The sequence below is a fragment of the Triturus cristatus genome, chromosome 1_2 (genome assembly GCF_964204655.1).
Source record: "Triturus cristatus chromosome 1_2, aTriCri1.1, whole genome shotgun sequence".
NCBI lineage: Eukaryota > Metazoa > Chordata > Amphibia > Caudata > Salamandridae > Triturus > Triturus cristatus.
The window spans coordinates 561,559,790-561,583,069 of record NC_140580.1 but is presented as its reverse complement, the minus strand read 5'-3'; the positions used below and the strand labels follow the sequence as shown (position 1 = coordinate 561,583,069).

General features: G+C 48.8%; 1 protein-coding gene across 1 annotated transcript in view; it reads right to left on the bottom strand.

The window, feature by feature from the left end:
• FBXW4 (F-box and WD repeat domain containing 4) overlaps positions 1-23,280 on the bottom strand; it is a 609,765-nt gene that overhangs the window by 161,449 nt on the left and 425,036 nt on the right. Inside the window, exon 6 of the mRNA XM_085606457.1 lies at positions 18,411-18,476. Within this exon, the coding sequence (XP_085462583.1) occupies positions 18,411-18,476 (66 nt within the window). The remainder of the gene's footprint in view (positions 1-18,410; positions 18,477-23,280) is intronic.

Here is a 23,280-nt window from a genome sequence, read left to right as displayed (position 1 = left end):
CCTTGAGGTGGATGGAACTGTGCATCTTGTGCATAATACAGTTCCCACTCCCTGACAAACCCCTAGCATCTTGTCACTCTACACATAGACACATATGCACCACCTATGAAAACTATGCCAGACCTGCGGCACGCACAGTGGCAACAGGGCACCATTGACAGGGAAGAGGCACCTTGGAGACAGAGGGACAAATTTATTAGTCATGTGTGTTGGAATGACAATGATACTCTGTCAACACATACACAGGTCATGTGGATGTACATGTGGGAGCAACACTGGCACCCCCCATTGCAACACAGATGCTGGCATCCCATTGACCTGGCACACAAGTGACGGATAACAGCTAAACACCCCCTGCTGCCACGGAGAGGCCGCTATACACCATTGAGGCACTGATGGGGCAATCACACACCATGTCAACCCGGTGCAACCTGTATGTTTCCGAGGCCAGTGTTACACACAATGATGGCCTCATCACAATCCCCAATCCCCTGCCACATGACAGTCACCAAGTCTGAGCATGGCTCCAGGTGAAGCCTGCCCCATGTCATGTTCCCCATGTAGGATCACCATGTATGCAAATGGAACACACATGAACCGGAGAAGTGCACACAGACTACAAACAATTCACACACCCAAAACGACGTGAGGCATCCCTTACCCTGAGGAGATTTCAACACTTGCCCGTGCATGTGACGCTGAATCAGCACATGTCGCTGTGTTCATGAGGAGTAGCAGGAGCACAACAATGCCACCAGCAGACAGCATGCACATGGACCTGTGGAAGAGAGACACACAAGGATTCAGCACAAAGGAGCACATCCGCAAGCATGTACTTAACACGTATCATGTTGTTAACATGACAGGTGACAATGATGACCCTCAGACAACATCCTTCCATTGCGCCATCACTTGAGTGACACTTCAATACACACCACTGACTCACTTGGCAGACATGCAGATGGACACACACATTGCAACACATGCCACACACGGCCCAATGCGTGCACACTCAGACACTGGAACTCACCACTAAGCAAAGAAGTTGCGTATGAGCCGACTCCGCATGTCCTCCACAGCCTCCTCCTCCTCCACATCACTTGCCCCGTCACCAAGCCCTTCATCCTCCACGGGTGGATGGTCCTGGTCATCTTGATCCAGTATGAGTGGAACAGCTTCCTCCACTGCCATGTTGTGCAGCATGCAGCAGACGATGATGATCTTGCACACCTTCACCGGGGCATATGGGAGTGCTCCGCCGGTCTTGTGGAGGCACCGGAATCGGCTCTTCAGAAGTCCAAACGTCCTCTCAATGACTCTCCTGGTCCGCCCATGTGCGTTGTTGTAGAGGTGCTCGGCAGCCGTGCTGGGGTTGCGGACAGGCGTCATCAGCCATGGCATGTTGGGATAGCCAGCGTCCCCTACAAGGAAACATCATGGACAGAAGTGTGTCAGCACAGGCAGTGAGATTGGAAGATGACGCCAAACACTGAACTGCCAGAGTCTACCCACCAACAATACATGCTCGCTCGTTCCGCAGCTGCAGCATCATTTCTGGCACCCTGCTACGCCTCATGATGAAGGCATCGTGTGCTGATCCTGGAAAGCGAACACAGACATGTGAAATCACCATGTTGGACAGACACACCACAAGGGCATTAATGGAGTGATAATGTTTGCGATTCCTATACACCACCTCCTGTGCCTGTGGTGGTACCAACGCAACATGTGTCCCATCTATGGACCCAATGACATGGGGCATCCCTCCCAGGGCATAGAACTCACGCTTGACATCTGTCAACTGCTCACGATTTGGGAATTTAATGTACTCATCCAGGTGAACCAACATGGCCTCTAAGAAATCATGCAGAACACGGCTGAACATCGTCTGGGACATGCCCCCGACATCAGCAATGGTATGTTGGAACGTACCCGTGGCAAGGAAATGTAGGGCTGCCATCACCTTCAACTTGGGTGTCAGTGCACTTGGATACCTGTGGCGCGGGAGGAGTTGTGCTTCCAGCCGGCCAGTCAACTCATCAATCAACCGTTGGCTGAATCTGTAGCGGCGTATACAGTCCCGTTCATGCAGGGCAGCAATGTCTGGCATACGTCGAGGGAGAGGCGGAGCCCTGCAGTGAAATGGAAGGAACACCTAAGAGTGAGCACTGTACAACAACATCGTCAATGCACTGAGCACATGTTACACAGCCAATACACATATGCCACGTTGTGAGTCAGGTCTGTGCCACAGTTCCTGGACACGAACGCCAGTCAGGTTACACTCCTACCAAGGGACAGCCACTAACGGAGGGGGGCAAGATCACGATGACATGGCATGAGACTAGCTGTGGGCCAGTGTAAGTGAACATGCACACGCATCACAGGATTCACAGACATCCACACATGTGCAGAGGTAGTATGCGTATGGTACAGACAGGTAGTTGGATGCGATATGCACTGGTCACATGTCATAGGAATAGGACAGGCCACACACATTGCCTTTGAGGAGTACATGTCGAGACAGAACATACATAGGGAGCATGTGGATATGTACTTGTGTTGATACTCCGTGTAGTTGGATACATACACACCTCATGGCAAATCACATATGTGGGCTGGTGTGCGGAACAGTGTGCCATGCCCATCGACACACAGACACATGTTGGCAGCAGCAACTGCTGACACATTGAATCACACACCTACAGCAAAATCATGGAAAGACATGCCACACACATGACATGGTTGCAGCATGCAACGCAGCCATACACGTGTCATATGTAATATTCCGTGTACCTGGCATCAGGGGACAGGTGCGGGTGTCCGTGACTGGGACATGCAAGTGACTCATGGCTCCACTAGTGTGTACGACATGCACACATGTCAAAGGAGTGCAGGGGATGTGTGGTACAATGCGCACCATCACACACGACATGTGTACACAGCTCATCGTACATGTGCTTTGCCCACACCTCAGGGGTAAAGTGCCACATCACATCCTGACACACCTGTGTCACACACAGGTGGTATTGCACAGACAATGCATTGGTGTCCACCCTTGGCAATACCTGTCCGCTCCATTCCTGTCTGTGTGCCGCCTGTCACCACTGACAGTTGTTATACGCACCGTACATACGCTCGGAGCGCGTGTATAGGGTCCCTGGGCCAATATTGCCGCTGGCGTATGCGTACGCCACAGTAGTACGGACTGTACACGCGCTTGTACGGTCCGGATCACAATATGGGCGCTGGCGTATGCGTACGCCACAGTAGTACGGACTGTACACGCGCTTGTACGGTCCGGATCACAATATGGGCGCTGGCGTATGCGTACGCCACAGTAGTACGGACTGTACACGCGCTTGTACGGTCCGGATCACAATATGGGCGCTGGCGTATGCGTACGCCACAGTAGTACGGACTGTACACGCGCTTGTACGGTCCGGATCACAATATGGGCGCTGGCGTATGCGTACGCCACAGTAGTACGGACTGTACACGCGCTTGTACGGTCCGGATCACAATATGGGCGCTGGCGTATGCGTACGCCACAGTAGTACGGACTGTACACGCGCTTGTACGGTCCGGATCACAATATGGGCGCTGGCGTATGCGTACGCCACAGTAGTACGGACTGTACACGCGCTTGTACGGTCCGGATCACAATATGGGCGCTGGCGTATGCGTACGCCACAGTAGTACGGACTGTACACGCGCTTGTACGGTCCGTACTACTGTGGCGTACGCATACGCCAGCGCCCATATTGTGATCCGGACCGTACAAGCGCGTGTACAGTCCGTACTACTGTGGCGTACGCATACGCCAGCGCCCATATTGTGATCCGGACCGTACAAGCGCGTGTACAGTCCGTACTACTGTGGCGTACGCATACGCCAGCGCCCATATTGTGATCCGGACCGTACAAGCGCGTGTACAGTCCGTACTACTGTGGCGTACGCATACGCCAGCGCCCATATTGTGATCCGGACCGTACAAGCGCGTGTACAGTCCGTACTACTGTGGCGTACGCATACGCCAGCGCCCATATTGTGATCCGGACCGTACAAGCGCATGTACGGTCGGTATCACTGCTTGTGGGGTGCCCTAGGGCGTGGAACGCACCGTACCTGTGTGTAAATGTATGAAAACACATAGGGGACACATGAGGGACAAGTATAAGGGCCTAAATGCCTGATGGTTGCCATGGAGACTGAGTTAAATTTTTGAATTTGAGCACCAGGTGCACAGCAGAAGTCAGTTTGAAAGAATCTACATTGTTGCAATGTGGATGTTGACTTGACATCATTATCAAAACTGAAACCATGCAAAGCCACACACTGGGGTAGGTTTGAAGGGATTGGATGAAACGTAGGATGCTAATGTGACTGACCAATCAATCTGTACTCCTATACATGAACAGGCCAGCCAGGCATATATAAGGCAGCCAGGTCCCATGAGAGAGCACTTGCCTGCACATCCATTCATCCATGACCACTGCTGCTGATAGTGATTCCTCTGGCACCATGTCCAGGACTGTGGAGAGGTCACAGCCATTCACCCAGGAGGAGAACCTTGCCCTGATAGATGTGATCCTCCCACAGTTCCAGAGCCTGTATGGTCGACCAGGGGTTCAGGTGAGTGCAGACTCCACTAGCTTAGACTGTGCCCCTTTTGTGTGACAGTGACTTCTGGCATTGTGTCCATGTGTGACAGACATGCACTGTTGTTTGGAGTGGGTCCCAGGGTGTGGAAGGCCTCATGTCACCCATGCAGAGCATGCTGTGTTTCCTGTGTGCACTCCTCACTTGCATAGTGCCTACTGTGACAATGAATGCAAGGTGCATGCCACATTCTGCCTGCATACTCCTCCTGGGGATGTTGTTTCCACAGTCCTGATGTGATCCTGTGTTCCCCCCAGTGTGACAGGTGTCAGTACCCATGGATGTGTGTTTGTTCAGTGTACCTGTGCTGTGAGTGTCCAAAGGCCGTGTTCGTCCCCTGCACATTGGTGTGTGTGTTAGTCCCCTGTCATGTGGGTGAGTGCATATGGGGAGTGTTGCACACAAGCAGCATGAGGGATGGATATGGCCTGGCCATCGGATGTGAGCAGGGAGCAGTGCTGTGTGCATGCCGTGCTGAGCCAGCCCCACACCTGTGACACCCCCGTCTACTGGCACATGGGCAGAGTGAGGTGTGTACCCGCAGTTGGCAATGCCATGTGATTGTCCTGTACCTGTGTGTGTCTGTGTACTCTGCTGAGGTAGCATCAGTGTGCTGGGGCAGGTGACTGCTGTGAGGTGCTGTACATAATCCTGGTGTAGCCTGTGAGGCACAGTGTGATCCCTGGTCAGTGAGTGTGTGGTACCCCTCATGCCACCCGTGTGCTTCCACTGGCACGTAGTGCATTTGGCCTTCCACAGTGGATAATGTCCCTATGACAAAGGTGCAATTAGTTGCATGCATACCATGGCCTGTTCATAATGAGGATTGTTCTATATGTGTGTCTCTGTGTCTTTGCTCATGTGGATTAATGTATTCTCTCTTTTGCATCCTCACAGGTAGGCGCCATTGCCAAGGGGGAGATCTGGAGGGAAGCCGTCAGTGCCGTGAGGGGTACAGAGGGTCGGAGGCGGAGCCTGTCTCAGGTGAGGAAACGCTGGCAGGACATCCGGTGCTGGACGAGGAGGATTGCACGGCTCCTGCTGGGGGACTCACCTGAGAGCCGTAAGAACCGTGGCCGCCGTCGTCTGACCCACATCCAGAAGCGTGTGCTGGCGGTGGTCTTCCCCGATATGGACAGGCGCCTACAGGAGAGGCAGCAGCAGGAAGGGGGTAGGTACATGTGTGTCAGTTGTGTGTCCCCAGCCAATGTAAGTGTGCAGTTGCATGGATACACTGCCAGGGTTTGATTGTGCAGTGCGTCAACTTCTCCACAAAGTAGCACAGTGCTGTTCTCACTCCCTCCCTTCCCCTCCTTGCAATGTGTTCCCTGGTCTGTCGCCACTCTTGCACAAGGTTATTTATGCAGGCAGTTCATGCAGGTGCCCTATGCTATCAGCATCATGTGTGGGGGTGATGTGCCACAGGTATGGGGACCTTGCGTGTGCCATGGCCAATTTCAGTCATTGTGGTGTCCATGTCACTTGGCACTGATTGTGAATCACGACATAGGGGTGTGTCTCCAAAATGTACAGCCTTCCAGCATGCATGTCCAATTGTGTGCCCTCTGACATGATGTGCCTGAGTGGGAGGCCTGCTAAGTGCAGGGACGGTTGCTTAATTTGCAGTCATGTCCATCCTGGACCATGGAGGAGTGTGGGCACTACTGTGCCCTGGGGCACCTCTTCCTAGGTATCATGTGCGTCATCCAACAATATGGCCATTCACTGTGTCTTTGCCATGGGTTGCGTAGGGTGGCATTGTACCCTGGGCTCAACTGTTAGGACCTACAGGTTGCTACATGTGTCCACTGTACAGGGGGACCCATTTTGCTTGTGCATACTCACAGTGGGCATTACCTGTGTGTGTTGTTGAGACAATCTGATGATGTTTGCCTGTCAATGATGTGTGGACATGGCCACCAGGGGCTGTGTGTTTACAGTCATGAATTAGTGGAGGCCATGTGTTTCCATCCCAGAGTAAGAGGTGTACATACTTTCTCCGTCTCAATGAGATTGTCTCAGGTGTGGGTGGTTTGTGCGTACAAGGCCTACATGTCAGAAGCTTCATCCTCCTTGCTGGGTTTAGCCTGTGTGTGATGTTTGACTGGACATACGCTCAAGGTGCAGTGACCCTGTCATGTGTGGCCTGGTTTCATGTATTGCCTTTGCAGCATGCGGCAAGAGTAAATGGATATGATTCATGCTCATCCCTTTTTGACGACGCAGTGTGGTGCAGGTGCTGTGCACATTTGTCCCCAGAGGCTGACTCCTCTCTAAAATTTCAGGTGCAGTGATTTGCTGTTGTGTCATGATCTCCATTGTGTCTCAGTGGCATGGTGGGTAGAAAAACTGTGTGTTCCATGGCCTACATGTGTACATTGTTTTGTAGGTGTTACTCCTGTTGCTTTTCAGGCTATGCAATGTGACCTATGTATATTTGACTCATGTGACATAAGTGTACAGGTGTCTGATTTTCTCCTGTCTCTTCACCTTGCCCACAGCATCGCCGGGGGACACGGAAGGAGACACTAGCACGGACCGGGAGGAGAGATTGAGCACCAGTACCAGCAGTGCTGTCCTGTCTGGCACATGGAGTGGCACGGAGGCCGAAGGGAGTGAGGCGGAGGACCTGTTGACTGCCAACACAGACTATGACGCAGACGGGTCCGAGGCTGAGCTCACAGAGGTGGCGGAGTCTGCCCCCCCAGCTGATGGCAGCCCTCCACATCCCCCCGCCACCTCAGGTTCCATCACCGGCCTCCCACATGCTCGTGGCCCTTCCCTCCGTGCTCGGTCCCCACATGTCTCCTTCCTGCCAGGCACCGCACCCCCTGCCCCTGTCACCACTGCTGCGGTGAGTGCGGAGTCTGTGGACATCCTGAGGCAGTTGCAGGTTGGTCAGACTGCGATGCTAAATGTCCTCCATGCCCACACCCAGGTGCTGACCCAGATGGAGGCATACATGGAGGGCATGTCGGCTGCGCAGTCTGACCAACGGCAGTTGCTGAGGTCCATAGACTCCACACTGACTGCAGCACTGGATCTCCTGCAGCGCTGCGTAACACCCCCTACCCCTGCCCCATCCACAATTCCCACTCCCGTGCCTGTCCCACGCACATCCAGACGTCAGCGTGCACGCACCCCAACAGACACAGGCACCACACCACCAGGGAAGTCGAAGCGCACACCTCCTGTCACGCACACACAGGGTGAGGAAGGCACACCCACTGGGTCGGGGGGGAAACGTAGAACACGCAGCCACAGTGGGAGTCCGCATTCCACACAACCCACTCCCTCCAAATCCACTCCCCTTAGCTCTCCTGGCCAACAGTCAGTGACAGCATCATCCACTGCGAGTGTGCCCCCCAGCCCCAGGATGACACCACCCCGCAAGCGGTGGAGGCGGGACCCGGCCAGGGGAGTTGAGTCCCCCACCCTGTCCACACCCTCCCCCAGTGGCGCTGCGACCCATCCCTTTGCCCCCCCCCCCTCCTTGGGGCCTGTGGTTGGATTGGGTACGGGGGAGTCGCTGGGGGAACTTGCCGACGTGTGCAGCGCCATTCTGTCCTCCACCTTTGGCGCTGGCACCCCCCCTGTGGCAGATTCATCCCTCCCTGCACCCACAACACCTACCCTTTCCCCTCCTGTCCCTGCGGTGCCTGTTTCCACCCTCCCCCCTGATGCCCCCTCTTCTGTGGATGAAATGGACTTGTGAACTGTGCAGGCAAGCTAGGGGACACACGTCCCGATGTGTACCCCCCCCCCGGACATTGCTGCTGGGCTGGCCCATGGCCCTTGTACATAGTGGACATTTTCTCTGATATATTTTCCTGCTGAATAAAGCCTTTTCTTTTTGTTTTGCACACTGATGCTTTCCTGGACTTGCTGTTGGTGCTGGTGCTCCCTGCGTTGGGGTGGTGATAATGTGTTAGGGGTCTGTGAAATGTTGGAGTGTGCTGCTCATGGGGTGTACCCTGCCATCTGCGTGCCATCACAAAGGTCTCTGCAAATGGTATTTGGTCATGTTTGCTCTCACTGTATGGTGACATTGTCCCAAGGTGTGTTCCGTCCTCTGTGGCCCAGGCCATTTTTCCTGCAGGGTGTCTCCCAAATGCTGTGCTGTGCTGTGTCTACATTTCCTGGATGTGTGAGGGTTGCCTTTCAATATAGCCATGCTGGCTCAGCGATGGCTCCGCCTGCATCTGGGGTATCACCCTTGTAGGTCACTGAACTTGTTGATGGGGTATATTGTCCGATGTCTGGGCACTGCTGGGAGTGATAGGTACACACCCCTCCTGTGTCTGGGCACTGCTGGGAGTGATAGGCACACACCCCTCCTGTGTCTGGGCACTGCTGGGAGGACCCTGCACCCACCCCTCCTGTGTCTGGGCACTGCTGGGGGTGTTTTGCACACCCCATTCTTATAGCAGGTTCGGTGCGTACATGCACGGGTGGGGGTTTGGTGCGTACATACACGGGTGGGGGTTCGGTCCGTACATACACGGGTGGGGGTTCGGGGCGTACATACTCTGCTGGGGTGGGGGTTCGGTGCGTACATACACGGGTGGTGGTTCGGTGCGTACATACACGGCTGGTGTGGTGGTTTGGTGCGTACATACACGGGTGGGCGTTTGGTGCGTACATACACGGGTGGTGGTTTGGTGCGTACATACACGGCTGGGGTGGTGGTTTGGTGCGTACATACACGGGTGGGGGTTTGGTGCGTACATACACGGCTGGGGTGGGGGTTCGGTCCGTACATACACGGGTGGGGGTTCGGGGCGTACATACTCTGCTGGGGTGGGGGTTCGGTCCGTACATACACGGGTGGTGGTTCGGTGCGTACATACACGGCTGGGGTGGGTGTTAGGTGCGTACATACACGGGTGGGGGTTTGGTGCGTACATACACGGCTGGTGGTTCGGTGCGTACATACACGGCTGGGGGGGGGTTCGGTGCGTACATACACGGGTGGTGGTTCGGTGCGTACATACACGGCTGGGGTGGGGGTTTGGTGCGTACATACACGGCTGGTGTGGTGGTTTGGTGCGTACATACACGGGTGGGCGTTTGGTGCGTACATACACGGGTGGTGGTTTGGTGCGTACATACACGGCTGGGGTGGTGGTTTGGTGCGTACATACACGGGTGGTGGTTTGGTGCGTACATACACGGCTGGGGTGGGGGTTCGGTCCGTACATACACGGGTGGGGGTTCGGGGCGTACATACTCTGCTGGGGTGGGGGTTCGGTCCGTACATACACGGGTGGTGGTTCGGTGCGTACATACACGGCTGGGGTGGGTGTTAGGTGCGTACATACACGGGTGGGGGTTTGGTGCGTACATACACGGCTGGGGGGGGTTCGGGGGCGTACATACACGGGTGGTGGTTCGGTGCGTACATACACGGGTGGTGGTTCGGTGCGTACATACACGGCTGGGGTGGGGGTTTGGTGCGTACATACACGGCTGGTGGTTCGGTGCGTACATACACGGCTGGGGTGGGGGTTTGGTGCGTACATACACGGCTGGTGGTTCGGTGCGTACATACACGGCTGGGGGGGGGTTCGGGGGCGTACATACACGGGTGGTGGTTTGGTGCGTACATACACGGCTGGGGTGGGGGTTCGGTCCGTACATACACGGGTGGGGGTTCGGGGCGTACATACTCTGCTGGGGTGGGGGTTCGGTCCGTACATACACGGGTGGGGGTTCGGGGCGTACATACTCTGCTGGGGTGGGTGTTAGGTGCGTACATACACGGGTGGGGGTTTGGTGCGTACATACACGGCTGGTGGTTCGGTGCGTACATACACGGCTGGGGGGGGTTAGGGGGCGTACATACACGGGTGGTGGTTTGGTGCGTACATACACGGCTGGGGTGGGGGTTCGGTCCGTACATACACGGGTGGGGGTTCGGTCCGTACATACACGGGTGGGGGTTCGGGGCGTACATACTCTGCTGGGGTGGGGGTTCGGTGCGTACATACACGGGTGGTGGTTCGGTGCGTACATACACGGCTGGGGTGGGGGTTTGGTGCGTACATACACGGCTGGTGTGGTGGTTTGGTGCGTACATACACGGGTGGGGGTTTGGTGCGTACATACACGGCTGGGGGTTCGGGGCGTACATACCAGGGTGGGGTGGGGGTTCGGGGCGTACATGCACGGGTGGCGCTTGGGTGCGTACATACACGGGTGGGGGTTCGGGGCGTACATACCAGGGTGGGGTGGGGGTTCGGGGCGTACATACACGGGTGGCGCTTGGGTGCGTACATACACGGGTGGCGGTTCGGGGCGTACATACACGGGTGGGGGTTCGGGGCGTACATACACGAGTGGGGGTTCGGGGCGTACATGCACGGGTGGGGGTACGGGCCGTACTTCCACGGGTGGGGGTACGGTCCGTACATACCCCTGCCCACGCTCTGCGTGCCTGGGTACGGGCCGTACCCATGCCTTTGGTGTGTGGGTACGGTGCGTCCCACCATTGTTGCGGGCCGTGGGGTCCGCACCGTACACAGGCCTTGGGGGCGTGGCTACGGGTCGTACCACGCGTACCCCTACATGACCCCAGCAATGCTGGTACGAGCTGTACCAAGGCCTTTCTGACGTGGGTACGGGCCGTACCGCTATTGTTGGAGTGACGTAGGGGGACGCGTGGTACGTTCCGTACCCACGCTCTTGCGGCCTGGGTAGGGTACGTACCGGTTCGCGTGACCATCCACTTCCGTTGTGGCGGACGCTTGCGTTGCTGGCCTTGCCCCCACCCCCTGGAAGTGACCAGGCCCTGATGGTCAGGTATGTCCAGGCCATGTGTGATTTGGTACCATGTGTTGGTGTTGTGTGTCCTGCCCCTGCCCCCCCCTTTGCCCCTGGTTGTTGTGCTGACCTTCTGCGGCGTCTGCGTCGGTTCCTGTACGCCAGGTGGACTGCTAGGAGGGCAGGGATGGCACGTAGGTTCGGGTCCATGTCTGTTCGTCGCGTCCAGCTGCTCCTTGCGTGTGTCGTCCTGATTTCCCGGCAGTTTTTGGCAGCCGGTAAATATTTTCCGTGCGGGATGACGTCGGTTCGAATCGTACTTCCTGGTTCGTGAAACGTAGGCTGGATGCGTACCGACGTCACGTCGGCTCCTTTCAGGATCGGAATTGTGTTTAGTTTCTGTTCGGTCGGTGTTTTGTTCGAATCGTACGGAAATGGTGTTTCCGTATGAATCGTACTTGCATTTTCGGATGGATTTCGCACCGGGTACGAGTCGGACGGAGAAAAGGCTCCGTCCGACGGTTCGTACCCGGTTTTTACCGGATCGGAATTGGCACCCGAGTGTCAGTAATATCTAGTGAAGTCCCTCTTCGTCTGACCACACACATCACTAGTTTGGAATGCATGAAATGAAATTCTATTATGTATTTCTCGTTACAAAACCAGTGCTTAATTAGTAAAAAAAAATAAAAATAAGTGCCAGGGCCCTAGTCAGGAGGCCACTGAAGCTTGCACCACACATTACCCCTGCTATGCTGCCAATGATAGTGACAACACAACTACTAACCATCACACTCCTACAAGTGTGACAATTCTATTTCAGGCCCCCAAAGCTATAAGAATGGCTTTGGCAGCAGGTAACAGTAATTTTTAATGTATATTAAACTAATATTTAACTGTTGTCAAGGTCATCTCCAAAATAGCCAGACAGCGCTACTTTGTGTCAGAATGTCGCATGCGCCGGTGTTGACAATTAAATGCTGGTGCCGGGCACCGGAAGATACCTGCATACATTAAGCACTGTACAAAACATCATAGAACTAAGAAAACATTAAACATAGGAGAGTGCTTCCTGTGTCACCCATCCACTAATAAAGGTTGATATAGCATCTTTGATCCAAACATTGCTTATAGTCATTTCTGTGCATTTGTTCATGCAGCGCTTTAAAAAACATAAAACAGCAAAGTTGCCTTTCTTTGAATTACACAAATAACCATAGGCATGTCGCTATTTTCTCAACACGTTGAAATCTTTGACATTTCTATATTTTATGCTACAAATGGAACGACTCAAGGAAAACACGCAAGATGTCCTTGCATTTTTTCGCGTTTGTGCCGTTTACTACGTATTTACCAATCACTGTAAAAAACAAGCAGTGCCAAAGCCAATAGGTCTCGCCTTTGAGATCTAATTGGGCCTATTGGTATTGTCAATAGATTTAGCAATACTATGTAACATGGCCAAAGAGGAGGGGAAAGGGTGGTATGATGTGGCTATGTCATTTTGTAGGTGTGGGTATTTTTTTTTCCTTTTTATTTATTTCACCGTTTTGGATCTAAAAAACAGTAGTGTGAAATCACTATTTTTTTAAGCAGATAGATGGATGCAACAAGGAGGGTGTGGTGGGAAAAGCAACATGGAGAGCGGGGGTATCAACTTGGAGAGTGGGGGAAACTACATGGAGGGCGGAAGAAGCACAGAACATCTGCAACAGAGAGCAACATGGGATATGGGTTGGAGGGGAAGAGAAGCATAAGGTCCAGTTGATGGGAAGAAGCACAAGGGCAAAACAGCATCATGGGGGAGAGAATGACTGGAGTGAGAGACAGAAGCGTAGGTGGGGGTAGAAGCATACGGGGAAAACAGCTGGAAAACACATGCACTCTCAGCCCGGGTAGAACTGTTCATAACAGGCCCAACAGAATGCCACAATCAGAATGGGGGCAGGTGAGCACGGGTTGAGTTCTGGCAGCCACCCTGCTCTGAAAGCATTCCCCTAGCATGCAATCCACCAGTGTGACGTCACATAAAATATCCCCCAATTATTTGTAGTCTGTAATACTTACAAACACAGACAACAACAAAAAATAGATTTTGAAAAAGCGCACATCCTCGCAACGCAGAGATAATGATGGGATAAATAACTCATTCAACATGAAATGCGCTTTCCGTGAAGCATGTGGTGCTCTTACAATTTTCAAATTTGGAGGATCAGATTAACTAAGGCTGTGTTTTTTAAATTTAGCAGTTTAATGCGAAGCATTGAAAAACTGTTGTATTCCCCTAACAATTTCCAAAAGGTAGTTTATGAGGGAAAAAAGGTAAATCCTTATGGCGGCTGCAACAGCACCTCTCTATTGAATTTCTTCTGGCTAAACGGTCTAAAAGCTAAAGATTTGTAACCTATGTGTGCTACATAAATCAGGACAAAACTACTATGTACTTTGTAAAATAGAAAACGTGTGTGTTCATCTGAGAAATGACGTGTGTGTGTGTGTGAGTGTATGTGTTTTTTTGAAGCATTCTACGCTCTCATCTAGTGGCCGTTGTGGACTTTAGAATTGTGGAACTTAGTATTTGGGACCGAAATCCTGGTTGTTTTTGAGCTGACATGAAACGTACCGCACTGAGTGTAAAATTTTCCTTCTGCTTTTGATGCCAAAAAAAGCATGGTTTTCAATAAATTGCACAGCTTTTGTTTAAAATAAAGTTGTAACTTTGGTCTTCCGACCTCAACGCCACCTCTCTACGGTTTTTCTTTTGCTGAAGCTCCCTAGCGCGTTAAATACAAAAACTATGCATGCCACTTGAAGAATATCACATGGTCATTTATTGTTGCCAACATGTTGAATTAAATTGAAAAAGGCGTACAGTGTCCCATGGTGAACTCAATAATGAAAGTTGAAGTGTGGCAGCTGTGAAGCGAGATGATCCACGCTGATCAAATAAAGCAAAACTTGTACAGTTGTGGGAAGTACTTAAAATGCAGTCAACCAAAAAAAAAAAAAAACATGATGAAAAGAAAGACATATCCTCCGAACGCGATGATGAAATAAAATTAACCAGGCTTCCGTGAAGCGTGTGCAGCGCTTGTTCCCAATTTGAATCCCAACAAGCAGTCTGATTTCCCAAGGAGGCATTTCGAAAGAAAACCAGCAATTCTTAAAGAAAGGATGTGGCGTAACTTGGAACTGGGGAACCTGGTTCGAGTCTAGCGTTAGTTCTCCTGTGTCTACCATAGAAATGGACCAAATCAAAATGGAACAAACTCTAAGAACCTTGAAGCGATCCCGGAGCTAGGGGAGGAGTTGAGAGCCTTTGTCACAATATGCTAACAGCTCTTTTCAAGCACTCGTGCTTGTGCTGGCATCCACTTTGCAGGAGCGAGCAGCGGCGCGCGGGCCATCTGTTTTCAATTAGCGCGTGCGCTGCTGCTCGCTCCCGCAAGGTGGATGCCAGCACAAGCGCTTGAAAAAGAGCTGACCAATTTCTAAAGGTTATCTCCTAGAGCATCGCATACGTGCTGCCTAGGCAAGACCTAATGAAGGTGTTGTAACCAAAGGGACGGGGAAGGACAGCTCCTAGAACGGCAATTCCATCTCACCTCATAGCAACGGAAGCACTTTTTGATTTACCTGCCTCTTGAATAAGCTTCATACTAACACAAATCTGTTTTTGAAAAACAAAATGCCAAAAAATGGTTCAGGACCCAATATCAGAGTGAAATTTGGTGTTTCTTAAAATGGTGCCATCTTCTGCATCAGAGTTTTCCTTCAACACATCTCTGTTATTGTTGAGAGCGAGGACACTTAATAAACTGCATTCCCTAACTGCAATTAACAAGAAAAACAACACTATGAGGGAGCAGCAGGCAGCGGGAGCGGGAAGAAATAGTACCTCAATAACGTCGGGAGCGGCGGATAGGTACTGATTAAGTTTAACTGATCTGTGCTTGGTCCGTGCTCCACTGCAAGCACCAGAAGTGACGTTTCGGCTGAATTAGACAATTAGGGTTTGCTGGAAATAAGAGTGGCACTCAAACACACAAATGGTAAGCAATGGGAGTGCTCCAATCCCTTTTTGTAAGCAGTGTTTCGCAAGCGAGATGCAAGCTCAATCCTAAAAAGGTTTGTGCTTTGGTGTAAGCCCAGGTAATGGATCCAAGATCCCATTGTACTGTAAAGCAATTGTGTGCCCAGCCATGATACAGGAAGCATGAAGAGAACAGGTTGGACATATTAAGACATGGCATCATACGTCCCATAATGGTTGTAGGATCTTGCAACTACACAAAATATCTACCAGTGCAGAACCTCATAGGAGGAGCTAGTATGGTTGGTTCAGATGGTTTGTTCAGATGCAGAAAATAGAAATCGAAGGCCTTAAGGTCTGACATGCATCTTGCTAAAGAAATCGCAAAATTTTACATTAAACCCAGGCAGTCCTTATCCAGTCCTAAGAACCAAAAATAAAATAATAGGGAAGCCCTACCATGCACTGTGGGGTCCGATTCCATGTCAAAGAAGTCTTTAACCAAAGCCTGAATCTGCGTCGACATCATGCTCAACTGTTAACATGCATGATACTCCTTCATGCTAATTGATGACTTTAATAAGCAGAAATTTCTCACTGAGGCTGCCTGCCCCAGAATTTCACCCAAGTCATCTTGGAGAGAATGGTAAGACTCTGCAGTGTAATTCAATAATGCCTTTCGTATGACAAGATTAGAAGGTTATCAAAAATATCATAACCCGTGAGATAAAATCACCAAAGCTCAAAAGGCAAAAAGGCATAAGCCCTGGGAGGCTTTCGAACAAAATCTTATCAGTTCTTAGTGCATGTTGGCCCTATAATTTTCTATTTCCATGAACTCCAACATTTTAGGAAGGTACATACAGCAGAATGGAATGAGACAACAGACTGCCATCATAGAATGGGGGAAGAAAATCTGCCAGAAAAACTGTGCCTTCCACTTTCAGTCCCTTGCAACCAAATGACAACAAAAAAATACTATGTCTTTGTGACTATTTTATCTTTTATGGCTCAGCACTGCCTGATCAAATGCCCCAATCTCTCCCTTTCTGAGGTTATCTTTGCTATGCATTTTGGTTAAATTGCATATTTTCCTTTCTTCCTCCATCATTCTGTATTAACCTTTATTGCTCTTAAGTTGTACTTTGCAGCAACCCACTCTTGCAACGCTCCCGCACCTATCCTTACCCTGATGGCTCCCCACACTTTACTAAAACTTTGAGATTTTAACGTTTGGAATTTTATCCGTTTTGACACAGTAGAACACAGTCAAATGTTTTATATTGTATTGTATATCATTATATTTCCATGTTCTGAGGCACCAAAGTACGGTTAGTCTAAGTATGTTAAAAGAACATCGAACCCTGAAATGTGTTAAAGTCTTTAGGGTTGAAATCGGTAGCATGAACATCTTCTATCAAAAAATCTGCATTTACTCACTCCAACATTCTGGGACAATGTAAAAATGATTTTTCACTTTCTGGGGAAAGCCCAGAAAATCTCCACTTTGTGGGAATTATGTGGCAATTGACGTTTAATGTGGAGACCATGGCCTGTGCAGTCTAGGACTAAATGGCACTTGACTCTATCACCTTTAGTCTTTTTCACCAATATTGCTGATTTTTATTCAATGAGATCGGGTCACCTCTAGCAAACTAAACCAAAAAGTATTTTCGATCCTCCAGGTACCAGTGGTCCAGCCCGGATCTACTCCACATGCATGTGATAAGCAAGACCACCTCTCAACTATTTCAGAATATAGAGCATTATCAAGTAACAATGCCAAAACTATAACAGTCAGGAGTCAAGCAAACAAATTCGCGAAACTGGCGCAATTGTTCGGTTAGAGCATACCAAATATATCATAAACATTCTTGATCAATCAAGCATGTCTGTTACAGTTTTGAACATTTCATTCATGAATACAAGAAATAAATGCATGACTAGAGATGGAGCATAATCTGTATAATGAAGAAAAAGATAGTGCCTTTTCAAAGAAAACTTTCATTAAGTGTTGAAGATAAACAAATCTAAGCTCTCCTCAGCACATATGACCATTTAACCAGTCACCAAATTGAACTCATTTAGGGAGGTTCCGTTTTATCTATTCCGTCAAGCGTGGAGAAAGTAAGATGTAGGATGAACAATAAAAATATACGTTACTAGTTTAACACCGGACTGGAAAACAAGTCAATCTCAGTTACCACTTATTGATTTGTTAATAGCTGTAGCTTTTCAGCAAATATCAAAAAACTGGAAAGATTCCTCTAAATTGTCCTATTTAGCTTGGTGGTATGCTGTATGTCACAATCATCGCCTTGATACAGCACTCGTTCATCCTATCTCTCTTGCTACTAAACGTTCTCACCTTTGGGGCCCACTCACACAATTTCTAGACGATACCGTGAAGAAAACTCCTTTACCTGCTCCCTCACAACAAGAAGTGACCAAGCCTCCGTGACCTCCTATTGTTTATTTATAATTATGTTTAATTTATCATTTTCTATTATATATATCTATATATATATATATATATATATATTTTAATTTTAATTGTGTATTTTTGACATGTACTGTTATTTACGATTTCTGTGAACCTTTGCTTGTATTCATATCATCTTCTATATTATCCTTTTACTATTTTAATGGATATTATATATCGTTATTCTTTATTACACCTTCATGTATTTATATATTAACAAATAACTGCATATATGAAGTATTGTTTTTATGATCATAATAATCTCTCCAATAAACCTTTTCTTGAACTTAAAAAAAAAAAATATACGTTACAATTAAGTGTAGAGATACCAAACTCAAACAATTGAAAACCACTAAATTAGTTAATGTTAACTTAATATTGTCAGCTAGACATTTTAAGCAATGGTAAGCATATCAAGAACATGCTTGTTATCCCTCAAAGGGATGCGCAACAACCACAAATTACTCTTACCTTTCAAGGCTCCAGATTCGTAAAGGTGATATATGATCACAACAAGCTGTCCCCGTCACAAACGAACTGCAAATAAGCACCAAGTAAAAGTTAGACATGCATGAATAAACTCAAAAAAACACTAAATTGATTAATGGACCCCCACTCAATCATTATTGGAATCCGGGGACCCCACCTGAGCGAATATTTGAAGGCAGTGGCCAACAATTTTGATGATTTGAACCTCAAAACAATACACAAAAATACAGAAACAAGCATTCATTGAACAAATTACACAAATTATGAAATATTTTATTAAATCCACAAACAAATCTACAAAACAAAATTGGGGCTTTTCTAAATTCAACTGAGGCCACCCATCATTCATACTATATTCTGTTTGTTACATTTGCACTGCTCCCACGAATCAGGACAACAACTTAATTTTTAGACTCCAATTGCAAACTCTTTTACACTTACGAAACTTTAAAAAAAATTACATTTTACATCAACTTCTTTTATTATATAAACTTTATTAATCTGTTACTATTTTTTAAGCAGTCGTAGACCTCCTGAGTAGGAGTCAAGGACCCCCAGGTGTTCCCGCAACACAAAGAATAGATGCCTTTATTCAATAGAGGACACCTTTATGCAGCCTAGTATAAAAGCAAAATATGTGCAACATTTATAGTACTGGGTACTCTTCTTATGGCTAAATACCAAATAAACAAATAGTAACAACGCCTGCCCATCTCAATACTGACACCAAGAATGACAGAATGCCCCGTGAGGCTAGTATAGCGATCCGCCTGCGTCTCGTCCAATTTCGGTATCTGCACAGGACTTATTACACGCGACAGCGGCTATGGCGGGCGGGTCTTGTAGCCTCCCCGGACTGCCTTAGGTGTGGGCGGGAGGTGGGGTCTTTGGTGCACACGGTCTGGCACTGCCCTACGGTGCACCGGTTTTGGGGGAGAGTGTTAGGGTGCTTATCAGAAGTGTTGGGCTGGGATCTCCCTGTAGACCCCAGATTGGTGTTGCTCCATGTTATGGCAGATATTGGGGGTAATATTTATAAGCGTCACCTGCTGCTTCTGGGCCTAATGACAGCCAAGCGGGATCTGGCTCGGGCGTGGAAGGCCCCGGCGGCTCCCTCTTTCAATGTTTGGAAACGAGGTTTAGATTTCAGTATGGGCCTGGAGTTGCCGATCTTTAGGGCGCGTGGGTGTCCTCGGAAACACTTCAAGATCTGAAAGTGGTGGGCTGATTATAGGGGCATTTTCCTTGCACCGGTTCCTGCGGATGGAGACTTGGGGCCTATTTGAATGTCAAGCGTGGTGCTGAGCTCTAATTGTATAAAGATGGTTCTGGTGGTGTCTGGCGGTGGTGTGGTCCGGGGGAGGGGGTTGGGTGTTGGGGGGGGGGGGGGTTTCTTGATAGATGATGTATGAATAGCTCTCCATTTTTCCTCTATATGGCAAAAATGTCAAGAGTTGTTGCTTTTTACTATGTGGCAGATCCCCTGGGTTTACAGGGGCCTGCAGCCCTTGCCTTCTTAATCAATAAAAAGTGTTGTTAAAATAAAAATAAAAAGAATGACAGAATGCCACTCGTACATATGGTGGGTCAATAATGGCTGAAGAATAAATCAGCAGAGTCTGGCCAATATAGGATAGATCTGGCACCTTTAGACCGGGCTCTGCGTTTCAAAAATCTACGCTGCTACAATTCATTCATAATTCTGATGCGCAAAATTAGAGGACGCCATTATCCAAATGATGTGAAATCCTAGAGAAAAAAAAATATCAAAAATCTGCATGTCCCAAGGAGGCTAAACTCCTATGGGATCTAGAAAGCTTGCAGGTTCTCCCCAGTAAAATGGCTGGAGGCTTGTGGAGCACGGATATGGGGCTCAGAGGTTGGGTGTGTGGAGAGGCATCTTAAGTACTGACTTAATACAGATTCAACTAACCGCGATCCATAAATGGTAACTTGGGCTTGTCCTGTTTGTGAAAGGTTTGTATGATTTGGGCTTACAACATGTGAAACACAAACTGAACTGCAGCCTGAACACCAGAGACCAGTGTGCGGCTGTTCTACTGTCCAGTTAATAACAAAGCACAAGTGCAAACTTATAGCTCCAGAATTGTGACATTTGTACTTATGTGGAAAAGGACGCAAAATAATTTGGTCAGAATTATTAACTTACAGTTATTCATTAAATGTGGTATTAATAACATCACTTCTCAAATGAGATGAGCATTTACGAGTATATAATTGAATAACCAATAGACTCCAGGCAGACAAACTTCCCAGCTAAGATGAAACCCAGAAACACAACATATTTTTTACATCTCTAAATGAGACTCACAGGAGGCAGCAGCATGAGTTCTTGGCCTCGTGTTTCCATAAGATAAGGCAACATGTTTTTATCCTTCATGCTTGGCACAGAGCGAGGGTTTTCTCCTACTTCACCTATCCGCATTGGCGCCTTCACGATCATGACGGTTTGGGGATCTCCCCGCTGTCAGCAAGCACTGTGGAACGCCAGGCTGGGGAACTGACTAAAGGAGCTCTGGAGCACTGAAGAAAGGACGGATGTTAGGCTGATCTTCTTCTTATCCCTGCATCCTTGAGAAATTTCCTGAAGAAGACCTGGCTAGTCTTAATTCTATTCCTATCCAAAATGGATGCTTTCCCAGTGAGGTTGTCCGAGTTTCCCCCATTTCGAGACAGCAGTAGCGGTCCGTGGAGGGAGTTCCATGGGGCGGTGAGGCGGGGCGGGGAGGGGCAGGTATGGGGAAATGTAAACACCGGAATATGGATGAACTGAGGTAAGTACACATTTAAATAAATAAAACTAATTTCGTTGCGTGCGCTGCATCGCATTTTGCGATGCAGCGCGCGCAAAGGAATTCGTTTTTATTTATTTAAATGTGTACTTACCTCCGTTCATCCATATTCCGGTGTTTACATTTCCGTCCCCCGCCCCACGGAACTCCCTCCACGGACCGCTACTGCGAGACAGTGTCAACCTTTTTTCTTGTGACTTAATTTCCTACCGAGACCATATACAAGGAGGCCTTGGTCAGAGAAGGTTGCATAGCAACGCTCATGTATTCCTATTTTTTGCTTTGCTCATTGCACACTGGGATGATTTATTTTTTATCTGATTTTTGCTCCTTTTTTCTGTCGCAGGTATCCTAAGCTGGATTTTCTCACCTAGAAGATATTTATGCTGGGCTCTTTCTCTACCCTGTCCCAGAGTAGTTTTGGTGTCTTCATCAACATCTTCTTTAACATTTATAATCTTCCATCAAGAACTACCAATATTCCACAACAAGGCATAGACAGTGAATAATCTCTCAGGTGGGACTAGGCCAGTGGCCAAGGGGATCGCTTCTTCCTCGCTCTCGGTGTGCATCCCGGTGGTGCTCCTCGCCCTTCAGAGGCAGCCCTCTGGTTGCCCTCCTGCCATCCTATAGTTCCAGATTAAAAGTCTTCATTCTGAGGAATCCTGACGGTTTGCAATGGCATCATGTTCTATGCTCATTATTCATGTTTGTGCACAAAATGCTAATAAAACCAGTTGACAAAAAAAAAAAAGAACGACCATTACTGCCAAGAGGTTTTTTGCCTTCATTTGTTGCTTTTGCTTCCTGATTGTGACCATCTTCAGGAGACACCCAACACCTTTCAAATTAATATTAAGTGCAGTGAGACATCTTCGCTCGTGTGTGAGTTTCCCTTGCCTTGGGCAATCAAGGAGTGAACTAGAAAGACCTTCAATGCATCACATTTGCAGTGATTTTGTCTAAAAATTAAAGAACTGTTACGAACCTGAAAGTGTGTTAAAAAGGTTCAATGCCATACTCAGATTAGGCATTCAGGTGACAGTAACAGTGACAGTGTCAAATGTGCTTACAGGATAAGCATGATTTGATCAAAGGGAAACATTTAGACTAGGGGTAAAAACAGAGGTCAATTGGAAACATAATAAGTACCAGTGCCCAAAGTTTCTCTCTGGTGCCTGAAGCCGGCACTGACTAATGTCGGGCTTGCCATATACCACGGCTGCATATTCTAGATTTCATCTCCTGCCTCTTTCTTCCAACATCATGCACTCCCTGCTCATTTATTTCACTCTTGCAGGTTCTTTTTCATCCCTGTTCTCTCCCTTACCTAATGTTTTTCTGTCTTTCTCTTCCTTCTCCTTTTCTCCGTTTGTGCTTTTCTTGCTCTGGATCAAAGTCTGATGAGGAAAAATAAATGCTGGTTCCCAAAAATGAATGCCAGTGGGCCCCACCTGCAACTCCGACTAATACTAAGCACTGAGTATAAGACAGATCATCAAGGAGCATCCCATCGATCTTTGATAAGGACCCGTCCATTTACTTCAGCCAAGCAACAGAAAGCCCTTCCCTTCCTTAATATTGTACACCATTGCAAACAGTTGACTCCTCTCTACGGAAATAGGTGCCTATTCAGACCTGGATGGAGACACCACCTCCACTCTGGTCTATTCGCCAAGAAATTGGTGTACGAGCGCTTTATAAGAAATTTTAACATAACAACATAACATATTCGCCGCCACTAACTGCTGTGACTACCAGTGACGCTATGCATTGATATCATGCGTGGTCAGGCCTTGGCAAGAGTATACAAAGGCCAGTAAAGACTTTTATGCATATGCCTACAGGCTCTGAATGCTGGTCATTGTTTACCCAATATTTAGGATTTTCACAGGTGCGACAGTGTGGTGAGGGGTACTTTTGACATGTCAAGAATTTTTTGACATGACAACAGATGATTCATGGATGGAGGAGGCTGGGTGGTTGTGGATGCTTCTTCATCGGACAGCTCCGTACCACCTTCGGATGCAGGAATGGCA